Source organism: Chamaea fasciata, unplaced genomic scaffold (assembly GCF_029207755.1).
Source record: "Chamaea fasciata isolate MVZ Bird 193981 ecotype frontalis unplaced genomic scaffold, bChaFas1.0.hap1 SCAF_4, whole genome shotgun sequence".
Classification (NCBI taxonomy): domain Eukaryota; kingdom Metazoa; phylum Chordata; class Aves; order Passeriformes; family Sylviidae; genus Chamaea; species Chamaea fasciata.
Window position 1 is genome coordinate 50,364,291 of NW_027094089.1, and position 18,999 is coordinate 50,383,289.

The 18,999-nt window shown below is 37.7% G+C and overlaps 1 protein-coding gene across 2 annotated transcripts in view; it reads right to left on the reverse strand.

The window, feature by feature from the left end:
• Positions 1-18,999, reverse strand: part of DGKQ (diacylglycerol kinase theta) — an 87,906-nt gene that overhangs the window by 44,969 nt on the left and 23,938 nt on the right. For both annotated transcript variants that reach the window (XM_066181506.1, XM_066181505.1), the window contains exons 3-7: positions 13,301-13,400; positions 8,602-8,687; positions 7,806-7,931; positions 6,242-6,395; positions 1,171-1,239 (exon numbers count right to left, since the gene is read on the reverse strand). In XM_066181506.1, the coding sequence (XP_066037603.1) occupies positions 1,171-1,239; positions 6,242-6,395; positions 7,806-7,931; positions 8,602-8,687; positions 13,301-13,400 (535 nt within the window). The remainder of the gene's footprint in view (positions 1-1,170; positions 1,240-6,241; positions 6,396-7,805; positions 7,932-8,601; positions 8,688-13,300; positions 13,401-18,999) is intronic.

The following is an 18,999-nucleotide window of genomic DNA, read 5'->3' on the forward strand; positions in this document are numbered from 1 at the left end:
AGTCCAGAGATGGCCTGAACAAATGACATACTAAATCATCCTGCCCTGAATTTTCATATCTTTTTTCTTCTTTTGGGAAGGCTAAACTAAAGCTGAAGTGGCATCTACTAATGCTTTCAATTAATCCAGCTGAAATATCTGAATACATAATTTGCTCTTTTTGACAGTCATAAGGGAAATAGGCTTAATTGTTGAACTGTAAAGTCCTCACACTCAATCACATAAGTCACTTAAAACACTAGAAAAAGTGGAACTTGTTCAGATAAACTGCAGTTAGAGCGTTTTCTCATAATAAGAAAGTATGGTGGTGGATCATAACTTGAAGTCATTCAGGAACTAAGAAAGTGAAACAAGAGGATGCTTGAGATCTCTTCTATAAGTGATTTAACTACTTATTGAACTGAATTTTTAAAAATTGCAAACAGCATTTGCACAGTTAGCCTCTTAATTTTGCAAGAACTTCAGGATTTAGAAAAAAAATTAGTATTTATTGATTTGAAATGTCCTTTTTTACAACAATCCATGCAGCTACATTAGGTAGCATGGACCATGTTGTTCTACTTGCTAATATGGATATCGGGGCGGGAAGCTCTTAAATTGCATTTTACCTCATCTTCTGAATAGCAATAATTTGGTTGTTATCAACCCCAGAAAACTCTACATGCTTAAAAATTTAATTGCATAAAAGGCAGCCAGTCCAGCTCAACCCTGTTTACTGCAACATGCCCAAGCAAAAAAAAAAAAAAAAAAAAAAAAAAAAAAAAAAAAAAAAAATCACCTGATGTCCTCAGCAACATTTGGATCCAGCAAACTTAGAAGCAAAAGGCTCTGAAAAGACATTGCTGTCTGCCCTTTAAATTTGTTGCTTATCTAAGGATTATTAACACCAGGTTTTCTTTCTTGAATTACCAGGCTGAGAGAAATGACCTATTTGTCAAGGTAATGAACAGATTGCCAGCCTACCAATGGAAAATATCAAGGAGATATTTGTAAGACCCCAGATAAATATGTTGGACAAAAACTTTGGACCTGAAATCAAAACCTAACATTAGAAAAATAACCACTTAATATTCTGTCATAAGGTAATACAAGTTAAGATTATGTGAACAAATATTATTATATGAATAAAGAAATGGGTGACTATTCATCCCTTACTAAAATTTTGCTTACTTGAATCTGTTGAAATCTGGATATCTTTTGTTGATCCTTGTGTTGACCCATCAACATCATCATCTTCATCTGTAAATACAGAGACATTTTAAGAACGGATTTTTGTTATTTAGAATGGAGGGGAGAAGGTGTTTGTCCTTTAAGAAAAGTTTCCATCAAAAAATCTAACACAAAAGGAACCAGTCAGAAAAGCACACTTTCTTTCTCTACCTATTTTATGATAATAATCAATAATATTAAAACAGCATTAAAAAAAACAAATCTGCATTGTCATGTAGCTACAGTGAAGGCATACATGAGATTCCTATACCATTAGCTTTAATATTGCAACTACTGCATTACATCCTTTTCTGAAGTCATGATGTTTGACTGTCACTGAAGTATAGATGATTTCCACTAAGTTTTAAATTACCAAATCAATCCAGCCTTTCAATCAAAAATAATAGTGTTATAGAATTTCCACAATTGAAAAACTAAGTTATGGACACCAAAAGAGAAAGAAACTGCTGCTCTTCAGAAAAGGACTTAGACAGTAGGCTCATCACTCTCACTACAGCTAGGAGCTAACACATCAGAAAATAATGCATCCTTGTAAAACCATACAAAATATTAAAAAAAGATTAAAATAAATGCTGTCAACATTTTGCATTTGCTTCTATGAAGAATATCCTTACTGGATTCTCATTCCTGACACTCAGGGCCATACAAGACCAGTGCAAATCCAAACATGATGAATTTTCCTTCTCTGAGGGTAGCAGTAGAGTGCAATGCAAGTGCTCATCAAATAATGGTATTCACACTTACACCCACTGAAAATCCCAGTCAGTCTTGACTGGGATGGAGGTAAAGCTACCAAAGCATATAAGCCAGGCAACACCCTTGTAAAAACTATACCTTTCATCTAAGGGAGAAAGCAAGAAATCAAAGGACAAAACAAGAAAGAAAATACAAAATAAAACAAGTAAAGGCAGATCTTCAGAGCAAAAGAGGTACTGAGAAAGTCAAAATCCTAAAGCAGGAGAACCTTCCAAGAAGAAGAATCATAGTATGTCAAGAAGGGTACTAGGCAGTACTCCTAGACTTGGTACCAGGTAACTCACCAGATATTTGAGTAATGTTTCAAGTACCTAAAGAAAGACCAACAATAATGCTTTTGAGTTGTGGCTTTTAAAATATAAAAAACGTGTTGAGATATCTTCCCGGTTATATCTGACAAACAGATCAAGTTTCAAACTGGAGAGAAATTTAGACAGTATGGTCTTGAAACATCCTGAAATAAGAGAAAGCTGAATGCCTTCTTGAATTTCACTCCAGACAATTAAGTTTAAAAAAAAGGAAGTAGTAAATACAACAAAAGGAAATGACTGCTCCTGAACACTCCCAACCCTCTTCTTTCTCACTTTAGGTGGGAAGAAGCTGACTTCTTTTATTATACTTTCTCCTTCAGTCTGAATAGTAGGCAAATCTGCACCAACAGCATCTTGAAACTATTCCAGTGAAGTTCAACGATTTCTCTGAAATTTGTTATTACAGGAGTCATTTGGAGGAAAGGGCTCCACACTGCTCTACCATTGCATCTCCTGCTAGCTCAAGAGTTTTAAAGAAGCCTCTTTCAGCATGCTGGTGATGAAGTTTAGCATTTACACTGTGGCAAAAGCTACTTTGGACAAATGGTCCCCAGGAGGCCAGCGATGATGGCTGTACTCATTCACTCAGAGGACAAGTAATCTGGCACTTCCCAACCATCAGCATGGGAAGAGCTATGCCTGCAGCAGTCAACTCATCCAGGCAACTGCCAACACTTCTTTGGTACCTCAGACTGGTCTTTTCACAATCTTATGAATGATGTCCTTTGTCAGCTGTGGAAACAGAGGAGCATCCTCTGTGTATGCCACCTCAGGAGAACTTAATGAGCTTGTCATCACATAGAAGTGCTAATTATCTGCCAACAAAGGAGTTCCTTGCTCCCCTAAAACATGCCTAACACGAACACAATCTTTAAGAAGATCTGCCATCCAGAGCCTATGCCTTTCCCCTGGAAAAGCAGCAGCAACTCCTGAGCAACTCCTCAGCCATCCTGAGCTGCGTCCTTGCCAGAGGAGCACAAAATACATCCTAAGAGAGTATCAGGGAGCTGCTGGATTTATGACACATCTTGGTAACTTTCATCACATGCCAGGAACTAGAGGGGTTTTGTAAGAAAATGAAGGTCTGTTCTGTGGACACGGGAAAGAAGAAGGACTAAAAGGCTAGAGCACTGTGTTTCCTTGACACAGGATGATGTGAGATTTAGTTGAAGACAATTCTTGGCTCTGCTTTTGAGGAAGAATTTGGGCAAAGAAAAAGAGCATATTCCAACAGTATCTGGTGATTTTGGCAGTGACCTGCAGAACCTGATCTTCAGCAGATGACTGAGAATGGCAAAAATCCAGCAACAGCTCTCAAAGTAAGGCTCAACAGGATGTGGATGATGTAAAAGGAGTCACATGTGGGGACACCAGATTAGTTCCTGAACATTCAGCATGTAGGTGCTAAACCAAATACTAAAAAGCACTGTCGGCTACAGAAACACTTTATGCACAGCAGAGTGTAGGGGAAGAGAATACAGGTGACCTCGCCCCTGATAAGTAACAGCTGTGTTAATTACCCAATACAGCCTCGCCCCTGATGAGTCACAGCGATACCCAATAAACATAAGAGTGATAAAAGGGAGTGGGGTAACTGGGGAGGGGGAATCATGAAGGAGGAGAAACCTTGAGGAAGAGGGAATGAGAGGATCATGAAGAGGAAGGATCCTGGGGAGAGAAAATCACTGCTGTGAGATCAGTCTGGGTCTGTAGTTAGAGCCTGTTGTTGGAACCTGCAGTCACAGTCTAGCAAGGTAAAAGCCTGCAGTCAGAGTCTGCAAACTAATACAAGTAGTCATAGTTTAGCAGGAAATAACCAGTAGTCAGAGGCTGCAAGAGAAACCTACAGCAGGAGCTTGCTGCACTCAGAGTCCGTAAATAGTTGGAGTCAGGATAGCTCAGCTGTAAAGAGGAATAAACCAGGACCCTTTTCATGCTGTGATAAACAAGAAGTCTGTGTCTCAGCTCATTTCTACCCTCAACAAGAGGGCTTCTACAACAGTGGCGTGCAAGGCAGGTGCTGCACCACAAATATTACTCACCATGCCTTGTGCTGAGCCACAACTGTGGCTCACCGACCATGAAAAAAAAGGAAGAGGTCAATTGCTGAGGCAGCTGTCAAGTTCACAGTTATGCAACATATCTACAGCAGGAGGAACAGGGAACATCATCATGGCTCAGCCCCTGCTCCTGGGTGTCAGCAGCCCTCCATCCTGTGAGGCTGCTGTCCATTGGAGATGGGGAGCTGAGCCCAAGGGGCAGAAATTCTCATAGGCCACAGAAAAGAGAACCTGTATTAGAAATGAGATTTTTCAAGATGTTGCTATACTACACCTCTGTGACATACAGGCTAAGGACTATAAAAATGCATTCTGGCTTTCCAAACAAGGTGAGTTTTATTCAATTTGATTTTTTTCCCCTTCATATCACAATAAAGTACTGGAAATGGTCCAAATTAAGTCAGTGAGTATTCTTCCATCCCTATGTATCTGCTTATGACAAGCTAATGGTTGCATTCTCTCAATTCAAAACACCAGACACTTTTCCATTAAAGAAATGCAAAAAAGTCATTCTTACTTTAATAAACCTCAACTATGTATAACATGAACTAACACATTTAGCATATAGCATAAGTCCTGAAATAGAAAACCTTTTATTCCATCTCTTAAAATTTTGAAGGAAGAGACTAGAAGGTGCAGCTAAAACCTTGGATTCTTTCGCTTAAGGTGATCCATGTTCAATTTTTATTAAGAGGTGATTTAAAAAAAAAAAAAAGAGAGAAAGTTAAGTCAGACATATTAAAAGAACACACCACTGTTGAGGAGAGAAACTTAGTTAACATCAGAAAAGTCAAACCAAAGACTCTATTTTAAAGGTTTGTGATTAACTTCTCTTAGTTATAATAATACAACTTTATCTTCACTTAAATCTATGGGACACTTGTGAAATACCTAACAATAGACCTGAATCAAAGTTCACAGTGAGTCTTGCAGCAAGCTCATCAGACTCTTTGGTTACTTCTTATTTTGGAAGCATTAGGAACTCCATGATTTTCAAGTAACTATGTTACATTTTTGATCACTAGCAATCAAATTCACTAAAAAGAAAAAACACTCACTGAAAAAAACCCAATCCACAAAAGCAACCCAATGCCTCCTCTCTGTCTTTGACAGCTCACTGGAGTGTGTCTGGGTTACGTAGACCTCAGGTCATGCAGTTCATGCAGTAGCAGGACTTCCGCTACAGCTTCTGAACACAGAACACAGCGGTCTCGCTCATAATCAGCTCTCCTTACCAAAATCAAACCTGAGTTCAGAGCAGAAATTTCAAGAGCAATTTGCCAGGTTGAGAAAAGAACAGTTGCAAATATTTAACTTTCATGATCCGTATTTTGCCTACCATTTATTTCCTTTCCTATTCCATTCAAGCACCAAAAGAAAGCTTTTACAGATGCATAATAATCAAAATATAAATTAAAAAATACTACTGTGATTCTCAGGCTTAAAAAAAATTCTTGTTCCTAAAGAGCTGTTAAACAAATATTCACTCTAGATGGCAGCAGAACATTACCCTGCCTAGATACATGGTATTGTCTCAGTATGGAAATCTTAAAAAGGCCAGATGCTTAATCCAAGAGACAAAAGTATCTGTACACATGATATTTAAGTGTTTCCAGCAATGATAACACTAATACCACAAATTTTCTGATTTTAGGTTTTCACTTTGTTTCAAGAATTGTGCACAAACTGCCCCGCACCAGTAAACAGAAGTTTCTGCATCTTGCACAGCATCCATTAAAAATTTTCTAACCTGTCCCAGAAATAGCAAGAAGTTACAGTATTGCCACAAAAGCCAGTAAAATTAGCAATAATATATTTAATTGAATTATGACGCTAGGTTAAACACACTCATCAATTAGTTGCATTCAACTTTGAATTTTTTACCTGATTCTGTTTGCAAATTTTCCGATATTCGAAAACAATGCAATTTGCTGAAGTTGCGAGAAAACAGTTGAACACAATTTGGAGGAAGAATCATATTGCTTAATCTTCCAAAGGTACATTCTGGTGTGACAATTACGTAGCAAGCAGCATGAGCCTATAAACAACAGCATCAGTTAAGAACTTGTGAGACACAGAGAAAGTAAATTTATTTATAACAAACTATGACTGAATTTGTCATAGGCCTTCTGAATATAGACCTCTTGTAAATCACCTTTATTAAATGAATGGCCCATCTTTCACCCTAGATTTTTATTTGTTTAAGTCAGGTTTTGCATTACCAATAATGGGGAGTCTTAATATGTCAAGAAACTTTCAAGGACCACAAACCTGTTCTATTGAAAATGAAGGGTTTTTATACAGCTACATGGAGAAAATTGAAGTTTTGGTCTCAAATTCTGATCTTCCACTCTATGTGGATATTTGCTGGGGGAAATGGAAAAGGCGCACAATACTGAATAGCTTGAAACAAGCAGTATCCTCTTACATAGCTGTACCCACTTGCAGACTCTGAGATAAGGCTGTTTCCAGTTTTATTCCAAAGGGTGACTGGACAGTTTCTGCCTTTACACTGTTGCAAATCTTCTGCTGTTATTGAATACACATACATTTGTATGTATGGCCACAGAGCATGTTACATTTCTTAGACTGTTTTCAAAGACAGTCCCTTCAACCTCAGAAATTATGTCTCAGATTAAAATATAAACCCCACAATATTTTTTTAAAAAAAATCATTGAAATCATACCTGAAATACTGAATAACCTCTGGAGTTTTATTTTAAATCATCACTACATGGAGTACCTAATCTAGCCTTAAGTAGCAAATTAATGATTTCTTACAAATACTTTTCAGTTCCGACCTCATCTGGTGCTTTCACTACCATCACATTTTAATACAAGATAGCATTAACTGGATGGACTAATTGTTATCTGCACTACACACTGTTTGTCAGTGTGTCAAAAGGCTGTGGTTTCCAGAATTATTGAAGGCTACCATCAGCTAGCACAGGAAATAAACATGTGTCATGTAAATGGAAAAAAACATAGAAACTGATATTGACAGCTTAAAAAAACCTCAACCACACAGGTTAATATTCTACACTGAAATAAGAGTAAACATATTAGAATGGTAAGTCTTTAACCTTGCAGAATTCATGATTTGAAAGAAATTCTGATTTAACACAGAAAGTCACCGCAGACTTCTAACCATAGATCTATAACAATCAGGCCCTGTTATATTCCACTTGATTTACACCAAGCTTCACTATGACTTTGAGAGTTGCTCATCATGACTATGAGGAGGATTTAAAAAGTTGGATTTCCCATCTAACACATAAATATATATATATTTAAGTAAGTAAATATATAGATCAAGTGTATTTACAAAGTGTATACAAAATGTATATTTACAGGGCATGCAAATCAATTATGTTTATATCTAGTGCTCAGATAAGCACACACCCAGTTATATGTGGTTCCCACAAATACATTCAGCAGCACAACATACCAGGATGCCACACCATTCACATCTCATGCCAGAGAGCACCTCAGAAGACCCACAGGTTTTTTTGCAAAATTCACAACGAGCACTTGAGGAAAGGTTTCCCTCCCTCCAGTGGTGGTGATAAGTATCCTGAGGGAACACATCATGACTTAGCATTACATGTTAATCAGATACAGCTGCATCTTCAATACAACTTTAAAATCAGTAATTCAAATAGCTCTGAGGAAATAGCAACAGAGACTAGGGCATTAAGTTTTTCTCAAGATACACAGAAATCTTTAACAATCATATATTTCACTAAAAGAAAAAATCAAACTATCAAAAAATTTATTCTAGTATTTTTCCTTCACAATCCACTAAAAAAAATTCTTTTAAAAAAATCATCCTATAGTATCAGTATTCTCTATCTACTATACTGTGAGAAGATAAGAAAATAGACGGTCTTGCCTTAGCCAGACTTCAGAAAGCATGAGGATAAGAGAATGTTTGCCAGGGATGCAATGCAGCCAACAGTTCAACATACACACAAAAAAAGAGTTTCACACCAGCTTTTGCAAAGGAAACTTTTATATGATGCTTGATTTTTTTTTTTTAAATTGGAGGTTGTACACATTCCACCGACTTTTCAGCAAGAGTTCAAAAGCATCGTGAATATATTCTGAAGTCACTTATGTCCTTTGCCTGCCAACAAGGAACAAAAGTGCTTTGATAACTGGCAGCATGTGAAACTAAAGACCAAGACTGCTCCTTCTCCACAAAATGCATGGCCACCTTCCCCTGCAGAGGCATCTGCACTTACATGGTCCAGGTGCCCATCCTGGTGACACTGCCGGCAGTCACTGCAAGCAAACAGGACACAGTCTGTGTGCACATGTAGCTCACAAACTAAAAGCACAAAAACAAGAAAACTTCTTTAGGCTGGGAAGCCCAGCGATTTTCTGCATCTCCCTCCTCCCTCCCTTGGATACTCCTCCACTATCCGTTTCACACCATCCTTTCTTGCCTTTATGCTCTTTACATTCAGCAAAGGTAGACAATAAAGAAGCTTACACACAGCATTGTTTTGTGTGTTCCTTCACTTCCGCTCTGTTAAAAAGATGCAGCAAATATAAAGAAAAGGCTGAGCTAATTTTTCTCATAAGCAGCACTTGTCATATTTCCTCCAATTACAGCAAGTTAAATGTGTACAGCTGCTCAGCTTTGTCTTGCATTTTCACAGGAACTGCTGTCTTCTCCAACATACCTGGGGCTGAAGGCTACTTTGATTCAATCACCACATATAAGGAAAATCACTACTTGTCAAAAACAAAGAAATAATTTTTTCAGAGCACTCTCCTAAGTAAGGTTAACATTGCCTTCCAAAATACTGTAGGTACTGTAGGTGGAAGAAATTTTAGTGAGCCTTGTAGAAGTTTAGGTAAGTTTTAATTTTAAAATACCTTCATTATTTAAAAGCTGACTTGAAATACCAGATGTGAAAGAAAAGAATCTGCAGTTATGCTACAAAGGATGAGTTACAAAAAAAACCCCAAAACAATAACTATTAGATATCAATACCTAGCTTCATCATTTCAAGAGTTAGGAGGGTTCTCTGTGGGCCTCAGGGACAGAGATGGATGAAAAAGATCCTCCTGTAGCTGCTTTGTAAATACTTGTATTGCTCTGGGAAGGCTGACTTTTCATCAAGTAAATGAAAGCAAGAGACAAGCATCAAATTTTTCAAATACTTTTTCATTTCTGGTCAAACAGGTTATTTCTCCAAGCTTATCAGAAATATATGAGAACTGTAACCTGAAAATGGAAAGGTAGGAACTGCACACATTAGCACATTATCTGAAAGTATCTTGAAAACAATGTTATTAATTTACACAGAGAATAATACCCAATTTGAAATCTCTTTGGACTCTTCCAGAGCAGAATTAACCAGAGGGCAGAACGTTGTGTTAATTCCACAGGAGACATATTCTACCCATCACACCAAAGCAAAGACTCATGACTAAGTCAACCACAAACACACACAGGTCCCCATGTTCAGTGTCTTCACTGCACTCAAGGACTTCTTTATGAGCTGTGGCACAGTCCCTCCTCCACTCACATTTCTCCCTGTTCATAGATGTAACAGGAATATTCTGCAGTTTTGCCAGTTCAACCAGACAAACTAGATGCTTTGAATCATACTCTTGCTAATGTTAAAAGTGTCCATAGACAAAGTTACAACTTTAAGGAATTTACAGAAACATTTTATTGTTAATTCTGTCAACACAGGCATGCACTGCCCTTTGCTATAGTTTGTAAGAACACAGAGGGGGGTTTACCCTTGGTTTAATTCACATCTTCTGCTTCTAGCACCAGCCCTAGCCCAGAACTGGTAAGATAAATGTTCACATAAATGGTGGGAGTGTCTGACTATCCTGGTGTAGGAAAGAGGATGTTTTTGAATGTAAAGATCAAATTAGAGGTCCCACAAAAAGAAATTTCATCTTTATCAGCTGTTCCATAATCTGCATAGTTCTTTAACTCTTAACAGAATGACAATCTTCTGTTCAAGCTAGTTATGAAAGTTCTTTATGAGTGCCAAAAAACCCAATGTGATTAATTTCAGATTCATAAACTTGAGAGAAGAGCCTTTAAAATGCTAACTGCCTCCTTCTCCAGTAAATCTGCTGCTCCTGGTCAATGCTTAGTAAGAAATTTTTGTAAAGAATTCAGCACCAGAAAAATGTTTGGATTACCTATTTTTTTTTTTTTTTTTACCTTCCATCCCTTCTCAGAAATAAAAGGAAGAGCAACTCTCACCATCATGAGTCCAAGTTCAACTGACACCAGTGAAATCTGGTAGCAAAAATAGCTACCCAAAGCAATCAGTAACTGTCAGCAGAATTTGAGTCAATCTATTGTCATTTTTACCAATGAAATGTAGGTATTTATTTCACCACTGATCAATATACATGCATGCTCATTTCTGACAACACATCCCCATCTGTGCACCCACAACATTTATGTGGGTGAAACCTTTAATTTCCTGTCAAGAAAGTTTGTTCTATTTTAAGATATAAACACTGCAAAACAATTGATTAAAATTATTTTACAAGTACTTTTAATGATGTCAATCATTTGTTTAGAAAAGGTAACTTCATCTTAACCCTCTTTGCAATCTTAATTATGGTAAAGAATCCAGGAAAAGTTCTTATTTTTAGTATCAGACATGAACTTCATAAACAAGACTAGATTCATAGTATTAAGCTAAGTCACACACACACAAAAAAAAAAAAAAAAGAAAAGCAAGAAAGTTCAATATTTCCATCTGGATTTAAAAGTTCTACAGCTTAAAACACTAGACTTCTACAACAAATTCCACAAGCATTTTTGAATAATAAAGGAAGAATCCTGTGCATTTCATGAACTTCAGCTGCCCTTTTTAAGATATATTTTTAAAAAAATAGCAGAGAAACAAATTGCAGACTTACAGATATTCAGGAAAAGGGCTACCGAACAAGTCACACCACGCAAAACAGTAAAACTGTCAAATCCATGTCAGGAAAACAATTCAGAACCTTCAACGAACCGCAAAAAAAATTCTGTGCATATGTAATATCTAACTACAACATGCAATTTCATGTGTTTCATGTTTACAATTGGTTAAATAGAAACATCTGAAAAACATTTTCCTTCACACTTGTGTGCTAGTTTTGGCTGGGGTAGAGTTAATTTTCTTCACAGTGGCTAGAATGGGTCTGGGTTTTGGGTTTGTGCTGCACACAAGGTTGATAATACTGAGATGTTTTAGTTATTCTTGAGTAGAGCTTACACAGAGCCAAGGTCTTTTCTGCCTTTTGTACTGCCACACTGAGGAGGAAGCTGGAGGAGGTTGAGAGGAGAAACAGCCAGGACTGCTTACCCAGACTGGCCAAAGGGATATTCCAGACCATTTGACATCCTCCTCAGAATTTAAAGCTGGGCACAAGAAGGAGGAAGGAGGGGACATTTGGAGTGATGGCATTTGTCTTCCGAAGTCACTCTGAGGCGTGAGGGGGTCCTGCTGTCCTGGAGATGGGAAACACCTGCCTGCCCATGGGAAGATGGGAATGACTTTGTTTTTCTCTGCTTGTGTGTGTGTGGCTTTTGCTTTCCATATTATGCTGTCTTTATCTCAACCCATGAGTTTTCTATCTTTAACCCTTCCAATTTTCTCCCTGATCCCACTAGCGGGGTAGGGACCAAGTGGCTGTGTGTGGTGCTTGGCTGCTGTCTGGGGTTAAACCACAACAAATGGATACAATGCGAATGCAGTAGAATTAAGAGAGTAAGAATATGAAAGCGAAGTATAGAAAGCTTTAACTAAAATGGATCAATAAACTAAAGCTATTTACAGTAGCAAAGAGGGCATAACTAGTGATAACTATTTTCTTTTCAAATTTCTGTTTAGATCATGGCACACAGGTTCTGACTCTTATTAAGAGAAAATTCCCTGTGGTATCTGTAGCTCACTGAACATCCTACCAAACTGTCCTGGTCACATGGCAACTATACTAAGTGACATATTCCCTAGTCAGAAGAACAGTGTGGCTTCATTATGCAACTCAACAGACAAAAGCAGAAACAGAAATACTGTGCCATTCTAAGTCTAAATGCCCTGATCAAAGAGGATTGCTTCTCCTACACATACACCTAGAGAAATCATATTAAATAAGACATTATCTTTAGTAAAATAGCAATTTTGGAAGCAACTCAATTCCCTGAAGAATTAGTTTTTCATTCATTAGACTTTTTTTTTTTAATAGTTCAGAGGTAATATTCCTATAAAACAGTAAATTCTATTTAACCTCACAACTCAACTTAAGAACTAATAGACATTTAAGACAAGGGAGAATTGAAGAGCTGTCCTACATCAAAATCAGTCATGTACTCATGCCATCACTTATTTCAAATAAAAAATCTGGTATTTGGGTGATTTCTTTAATTACTGTTTTTTCAGAGAATCCATGTCAGAACACTCAGAGCAGTATTATTTTGACAAATAATATTTTCAAATATCTTTCCATTGAAAGTACTTAATCCTCATTACAAGTAACCAACATCTGAGACTAGTAACACATAAAATTCTACATTCTTTTCTAGAAATACGAAAGCCTGATGATTCTCTGTACCAAAAGTTTCCACTGGAAACAGAATTAAATTACCCCAACAGGACAAGTCTTTCTTTCGCCATAATAGTTCCTCATTCTTTGCCCATCCCGGGCAGGACTCATTGCACACCACTAAAGACTTGCTCAAAGTAAACTGGAGGAAAGATGAAAAGAGCATACAGGTTTGACAAAGTTTGTGGTTTATCAAAGGTGGTCGATTTATTACTCCTTAGTTTGAAGTACACCTTCCCACAAGCAGTGAATGGATAACAAATAAACCAAAAATTTCTCAAGCACCAAGGTATGAAATGTAAGTAAACTGTAGGTTACTGGGTGACACACAGATGGCTGTACAAGTAGGATTTAAGTTACCTTCACATCGAAAGGCAGGTGACTCTAGGGACTTCCTGCACACAGTGCAAAACTTTCTTTTGTAATGTCCTGGAGGCCCAAAACAGTGTGCAACTGGAACCTGCCAGTGAAGAATGCATAAGACATCATCAATTTCAACTTCCAAAATGTCTGTCAAAATTCATAGTAGATGCTTTTTCTTGCAACAGAGCAGTACATACAATGTAAACTTAACTAAGCACAAGAATAAACAGACAGATGAATCATCCTTTAAAAAAAAATCATACTTAGAAATATATTTTAAATACTTTAATGTAACTATTTAAATTCTTGGGAATTAATATGTATTGTATATATTTTTAAATGCTGATTAGCTTCTTGATGATTCACAACACAAATCCAAAGGCTTCCTTTGGGACCCACCTATAATGGCAGTAGTTCTAAGCATTCTTAATTGAATCAGGACAATTAAAGAGTAATTATTGCACAGGCAAACAAAATACCCTAAAGACATACACAAGACAACTTTTAACATCTCAGTGCTGCCACAGTTCAGTGCTCTCTCTTCACATGCCTTTCACTTCCTCTCTGAATCCTGCCCAGCCACCAGCTGGTCAGGACAAAGAGATTGGTTGGGTCTCCCCCTGCCTTATTCAAAGCTTCAAAGCCTGAATGGTACAGAGATCCAGCTCCTGAAGTACATCCAGACTGAGGTTCCTCCTGACTGTAGGTTGAAAATGATACACTAGGATTTTCTCTTGCAAGACCTGTCTGTATCAACAATTTTGGCAAATGTGTTTCCTATTATTCACTTACCTTAAATTATTTTTTTCTTGCTTAGTGATTAATAATGAAGATGGGAAGTGATAGTATCAAAGCAACAACAAATGAAAAGAAGCAAAGTAAAGAATAAGAAACATGCTTAAGCTTCATACCTGTTTAGAGACTACTCTTCCTACAAGATGCACAGCTTTGCTAAAGTAACAGTTATTAGAAAGAAGGAATAAAACTGCACGTTTTTGAAGTCCTAAAATCCAAATGAGTTCCACAAAAGTTTGTCATGATTTTGGTATTTAGTATTATGCATTTCACGTGCCCTTCTTGCTATAATGAACACATCAACTTTATCTTGTGGTTGTATTTCTGGTAAAAGTCAACAAATTATTATTTAGGTTTCGAATGAAATTAATCATTCCTAATAAAACTTTGGAAATAATGATTTCAGATACATGTAGTCACAGATAGAAGCTTTTCCTCTCAGATATACCGGCAAAAAATCCTTCAAGGTTATTCATCAGGATTTGAATTTTTCTCTTTGTATATTGACGTTTTCCTGGGAACTATTAGCAGCAAATCTGACACGTACTGTGAACATAGCATTTGATGACCCATGGAGTTGCTTCCAGTTATAAACATCCAATTCCCACAATAATTTTCTGCCTCAAAAAGTATGGGGACAGTTACATCAAAAAATCCTGTAATTCAAGCGCGAACAATGAAAGAAGTGAGATAAAGTTTTGCCAGATGCAAGGAGAAAAGAACAATGCTGGAAGTTTAACCAAGAAAAATGAGTAACCCCCAAACTGCAAAGCATGTGGTTCCTCCACTGCTCCTCAGAATTAAGCTTTCGAGATAAAAGAGGACAAAGAAAGATATGAAATACGCTTGTGTTACCGAAAATGAACAGGATAGTGCACAGCAGCTGACCACTGAATCAGAGTCACCAGCTCTCAGCCCCAGCAGACCATACTGTCTGGAGCAATCCTGGGTCCCTGACTGACCAGGAAATTGCCCATTCAGACCCCAGGCTCCCCACCAAGCTGGGCTGATAGGCAGCCTACAAAAAAGACTTTGTATCAGTAGCTCTAATACGAGCATTGCCTCCAAAAGCTTTAAGTATTAACTTTATGTACAAGTCAGGGATCTAAAAATACAGCCAAAACATTCTTTTTGGGTCCACATCCTACTCCCACCAGCCCAAACTGAAATTTCATTCTCTGAAACCCTCCATCTCTGATGTAACATTCATAGCTGGCCTACATAATTTCTTTTTTTAAATCAGAATACTCTAGTCATATAATGTATGTTTGCAAAAAGAATATATATCCTGGGGTGGGGGGGGAATTATCCTGGAAAGTCTAAAAAGCTTTAATCAAACTATCCCAGATTAAGTCTAAGGCTTACAAACCCTGCCCATCCTGCTATTTCTTCAAGAGAAGGAAGCAACAAACCTCTCTGTACAGTGACATACAAGTTACCTGAACTCAGTTATTGTTAAGCCTAGCTTAGAAGTACAGGCTGTTGATTATTGCCACAGAGAGGTTCTGCTGAAAAAAAGAACATGTGAAAAACAGTGTCTAGTTTGGGAAAAATTGTGAGAAAGGACTTTGAGAGAAGGTAAACTTATCCAGGGTCTGACTGTACTTATCTAGAAAACTCAAGGGAAGGAGACTAAGTCTAAATTCTTCAGCTGTTCAGACCATGGTAACAATTGTCTGAAGTCTCAAGTCACTGTTAAAAAGAAGGGAACAACTTGCTGATTTAAATGTTAAGGGGGGGCAGGTGGAGAAGGGGAGAAAAAGGGAAAAAATAGTTTCTTTAATTTCTTTCTTACAAATCAAGCCAAAGAAACTTTGTTTATAGTGAGTGGTCTTTCTAACATGCTTTGGAAGATAAATGGTATAAAGGCAATGCACAGCCTGATGGAAAATGGGATGGGAGTAAGATGGAAAAAGAGAAAAGGTAAAAGAGCAAGTACAACATAACAAACACATCAATTACATAAAGTTTTTCCCAACACATTTTGGTTGCTGAACAAGTTCCAAGCACCTGATTTATTTATTTATTTATTTAAAACTCAAACTAGAAAAGCCACTGAGACATTATGAAAGAATACAGAACATTACATGTTATTGCCTAGCTTACATCTACCTCCGTAAGTACAGCAAAGTACAGAAGCATAAGGTGGCCTACAAAGAAAATGTTAATGATTTATGAGAGTTTAAAACTGCTTTTCCAATCCATCTACTTAAATTACCTTATGAAAACCACAAAAACAGATTTCCACAGAAAAATACAGAAAATTTCTTCTAGCGATACCATTAATTGACACCTACTGCCCTTACAATATTGATCAGAAGCATCTCAACAGACAGTATAATGGTAACAGAAAGTGTAATGGCATGATCTCCAGAATGACTCTGGACTCAGGGACAAGACATTCCTAGTTCCTGCTCTATTTCCTGCCATCTGTTAACGAAATGCAAGGCATTAGAGAATGTAATACGTATCTGTAAATGTTCCTATTAGCCTGTAATAAAATATAAGCCTACGGAAACCTAAGACTTAGATTCTAACTTCTTCAGTGCAATTTGTACAAGTGCATATCAGTTCTGTATTAACCAAAAAGAACAACAAACTGCTTTTAAAATCCACACAGTGGAAGTAAAACAAAGGATAGAATTGCTTTCTTTTGATAGCGCCTTTTAAAATTGTTCCTCATCCTGAAATGTCACAGGATATCAAGCATGTGACCAACAGTACATCATGAATTCAAATACTCTTCCACTGAGGTGGAGTCACTTTGTACACAGTGGCCCAGCTGCCCTCCAGACCCTCTGATCTGTGTGTAGAGTCAGACCAGGCTGTCTTACTGGTCTGCAGCCTTCAGGATGCCTCAGCAGGGAGAAAACACAGCTCCAGGAAGGCCTGTTTTTCACCCAGCAGCAACTTCTTTTCTACCAGCTCAGGCAGAAGAAAGCTTCATCTTGAATCATTAGGCAAAGCCCTCCAGGCTCAAAGGGCAATGACAGAAATACAGATATACCAAATGCCAGTGTGACAGCTGCTGCCTTGGGCAAGTCTTAAAAATGAACTACCTACTAAAAACTTTTCCTAGGCCTATCTCTAGATATTATTTTGCCCATGCATCTTCTTCTACATTACATCAGGGTGACTTGCACTTGGCACAACTTTGTAAAAAATACTGGAGAGATTAAGAAACCGTGGTGGCAGGACCTAAAGTAGTGTGAGGCTGAACAGCTTCCAAGTAGCAAACGGTACACAGAAAGATGGATACTAGCACTCTCAATAACAGCCTTCAAACATTGAGTAAAAGGAATTTACCTTAAGTTCACCAGCATGCAATTCAAAAGCACTGCTGCATTTTAAGGAAAAGCACAAGCAGCTTGGAAGCAACCATCTTCATCAGACGCCCACAAGGGCAGTCACACAGGGTCATTCTCAAAGACTGCTCCAACATAAGGCCAAAAAATATTTGTTCATAAAGATTAAAATGGTGTTTCTGAAACACAAACATGTATGGATGTTTAAGTGTAGAAGCACTTCCCTATCTAAAGTTTCTAATGTTCACCCCACCACCATAAACCTTTGCTCTTTGCGAGGCAGATGTGTTGAATACACCTCACTACACCCCATGACTGCTCCGTCTGGGCCTCGACTATACCCTCTCTGAGAGACGCCAACAACTTTGTGATTCAACTTTTGCCCTTATTGACATCTTTTCAATTCCTTCCTTATTACTCAGTAATCACAAATAGTACTTTGATTTGTTTGAAACCTCTTATTTAGTAGCAAAATATTTCTGCAACTTGAATACACTGTGTGCTCTGGAATGTCCTCTATTTCTTTCGCCTTTTAGGGACAATGCCTATCAATTACACTTCACTTGTGTCCAAACTGACATTCTTGCTCTGAGCACTTGATTTATTGGCTGGTGTTAAAAGGTGATGTAAGTATGGTAGTTCTACCATATGGTAGTTCTGAAATGAAATATGAATACAAAGTTAAAAGGTGTCTCAATACATAGGAGAGGAGAGGACCAGAAGACAATAGGACAGGAGAGACAAGATCAAATACTTAATTATCAAAATTTTAATTGGGGCTAATGCAAGGGAATAAAGCACACATCTATATGTTATCCCACTATATATAGGATTATTTTTCTTCATCTTACAGATCTCTGTGACAGTACATTTGGTCTTATATGCTCCAAGGTCTCAAGTACCCTTTGCAACGGATATTGCATCCCATACTATTTCAAACCAGAATTATGTGATACTTCTCAAAAGTAAGGCTTGTGTAAAAGCTTTCCACTACAATTAAGAGTTGCTTGGCCTAGTACGTTTTTTACTATAAAGAAAAAATTATATGCAAAAGTCACTCACTCCTTGCTTTTATTGCTGCAGAGGAAATCAATGTCCATGTCCTTTTATCAAGACAAAGATTAAGAATTAAAACAAACACAGTGACATCCCATAATGCTTCTGAAACTGAAGAGTCACTGATACAGCTGCAGAGCTCAGCTGGGAGTTCACATCAAATTTCAAGACAGCACAATAAACTCTCCTGAGTTTACAAACTAGGAGGAGTTAGCCCTTCCTTCCCTTAAACTCTGAGGTTCCACTTCAGGGAGAAAAGGGAGAAGACTTTGGTGCATTGCCAAGATTACCAGCAAGCAGTTTTAACCCTCATTTGGATTCTAAATTATGCCATGTGACTGTCTCCAAGCAACAGCCTTGCTGAAGCAACACAACCATGGATCAAATGTTGGAGAGCTGGAGAGACCTTTTTGACAGAGGGTGGTCAGTGCTACCCAGCAAGGGCCCAGACAAAACCAAAGAGTCACAGAACAGCTTGGGTTGGAAGGGAACCTTTAAAGGTCATCTAGTCCAAACTCACATGCAGAAAGCAGGGACACC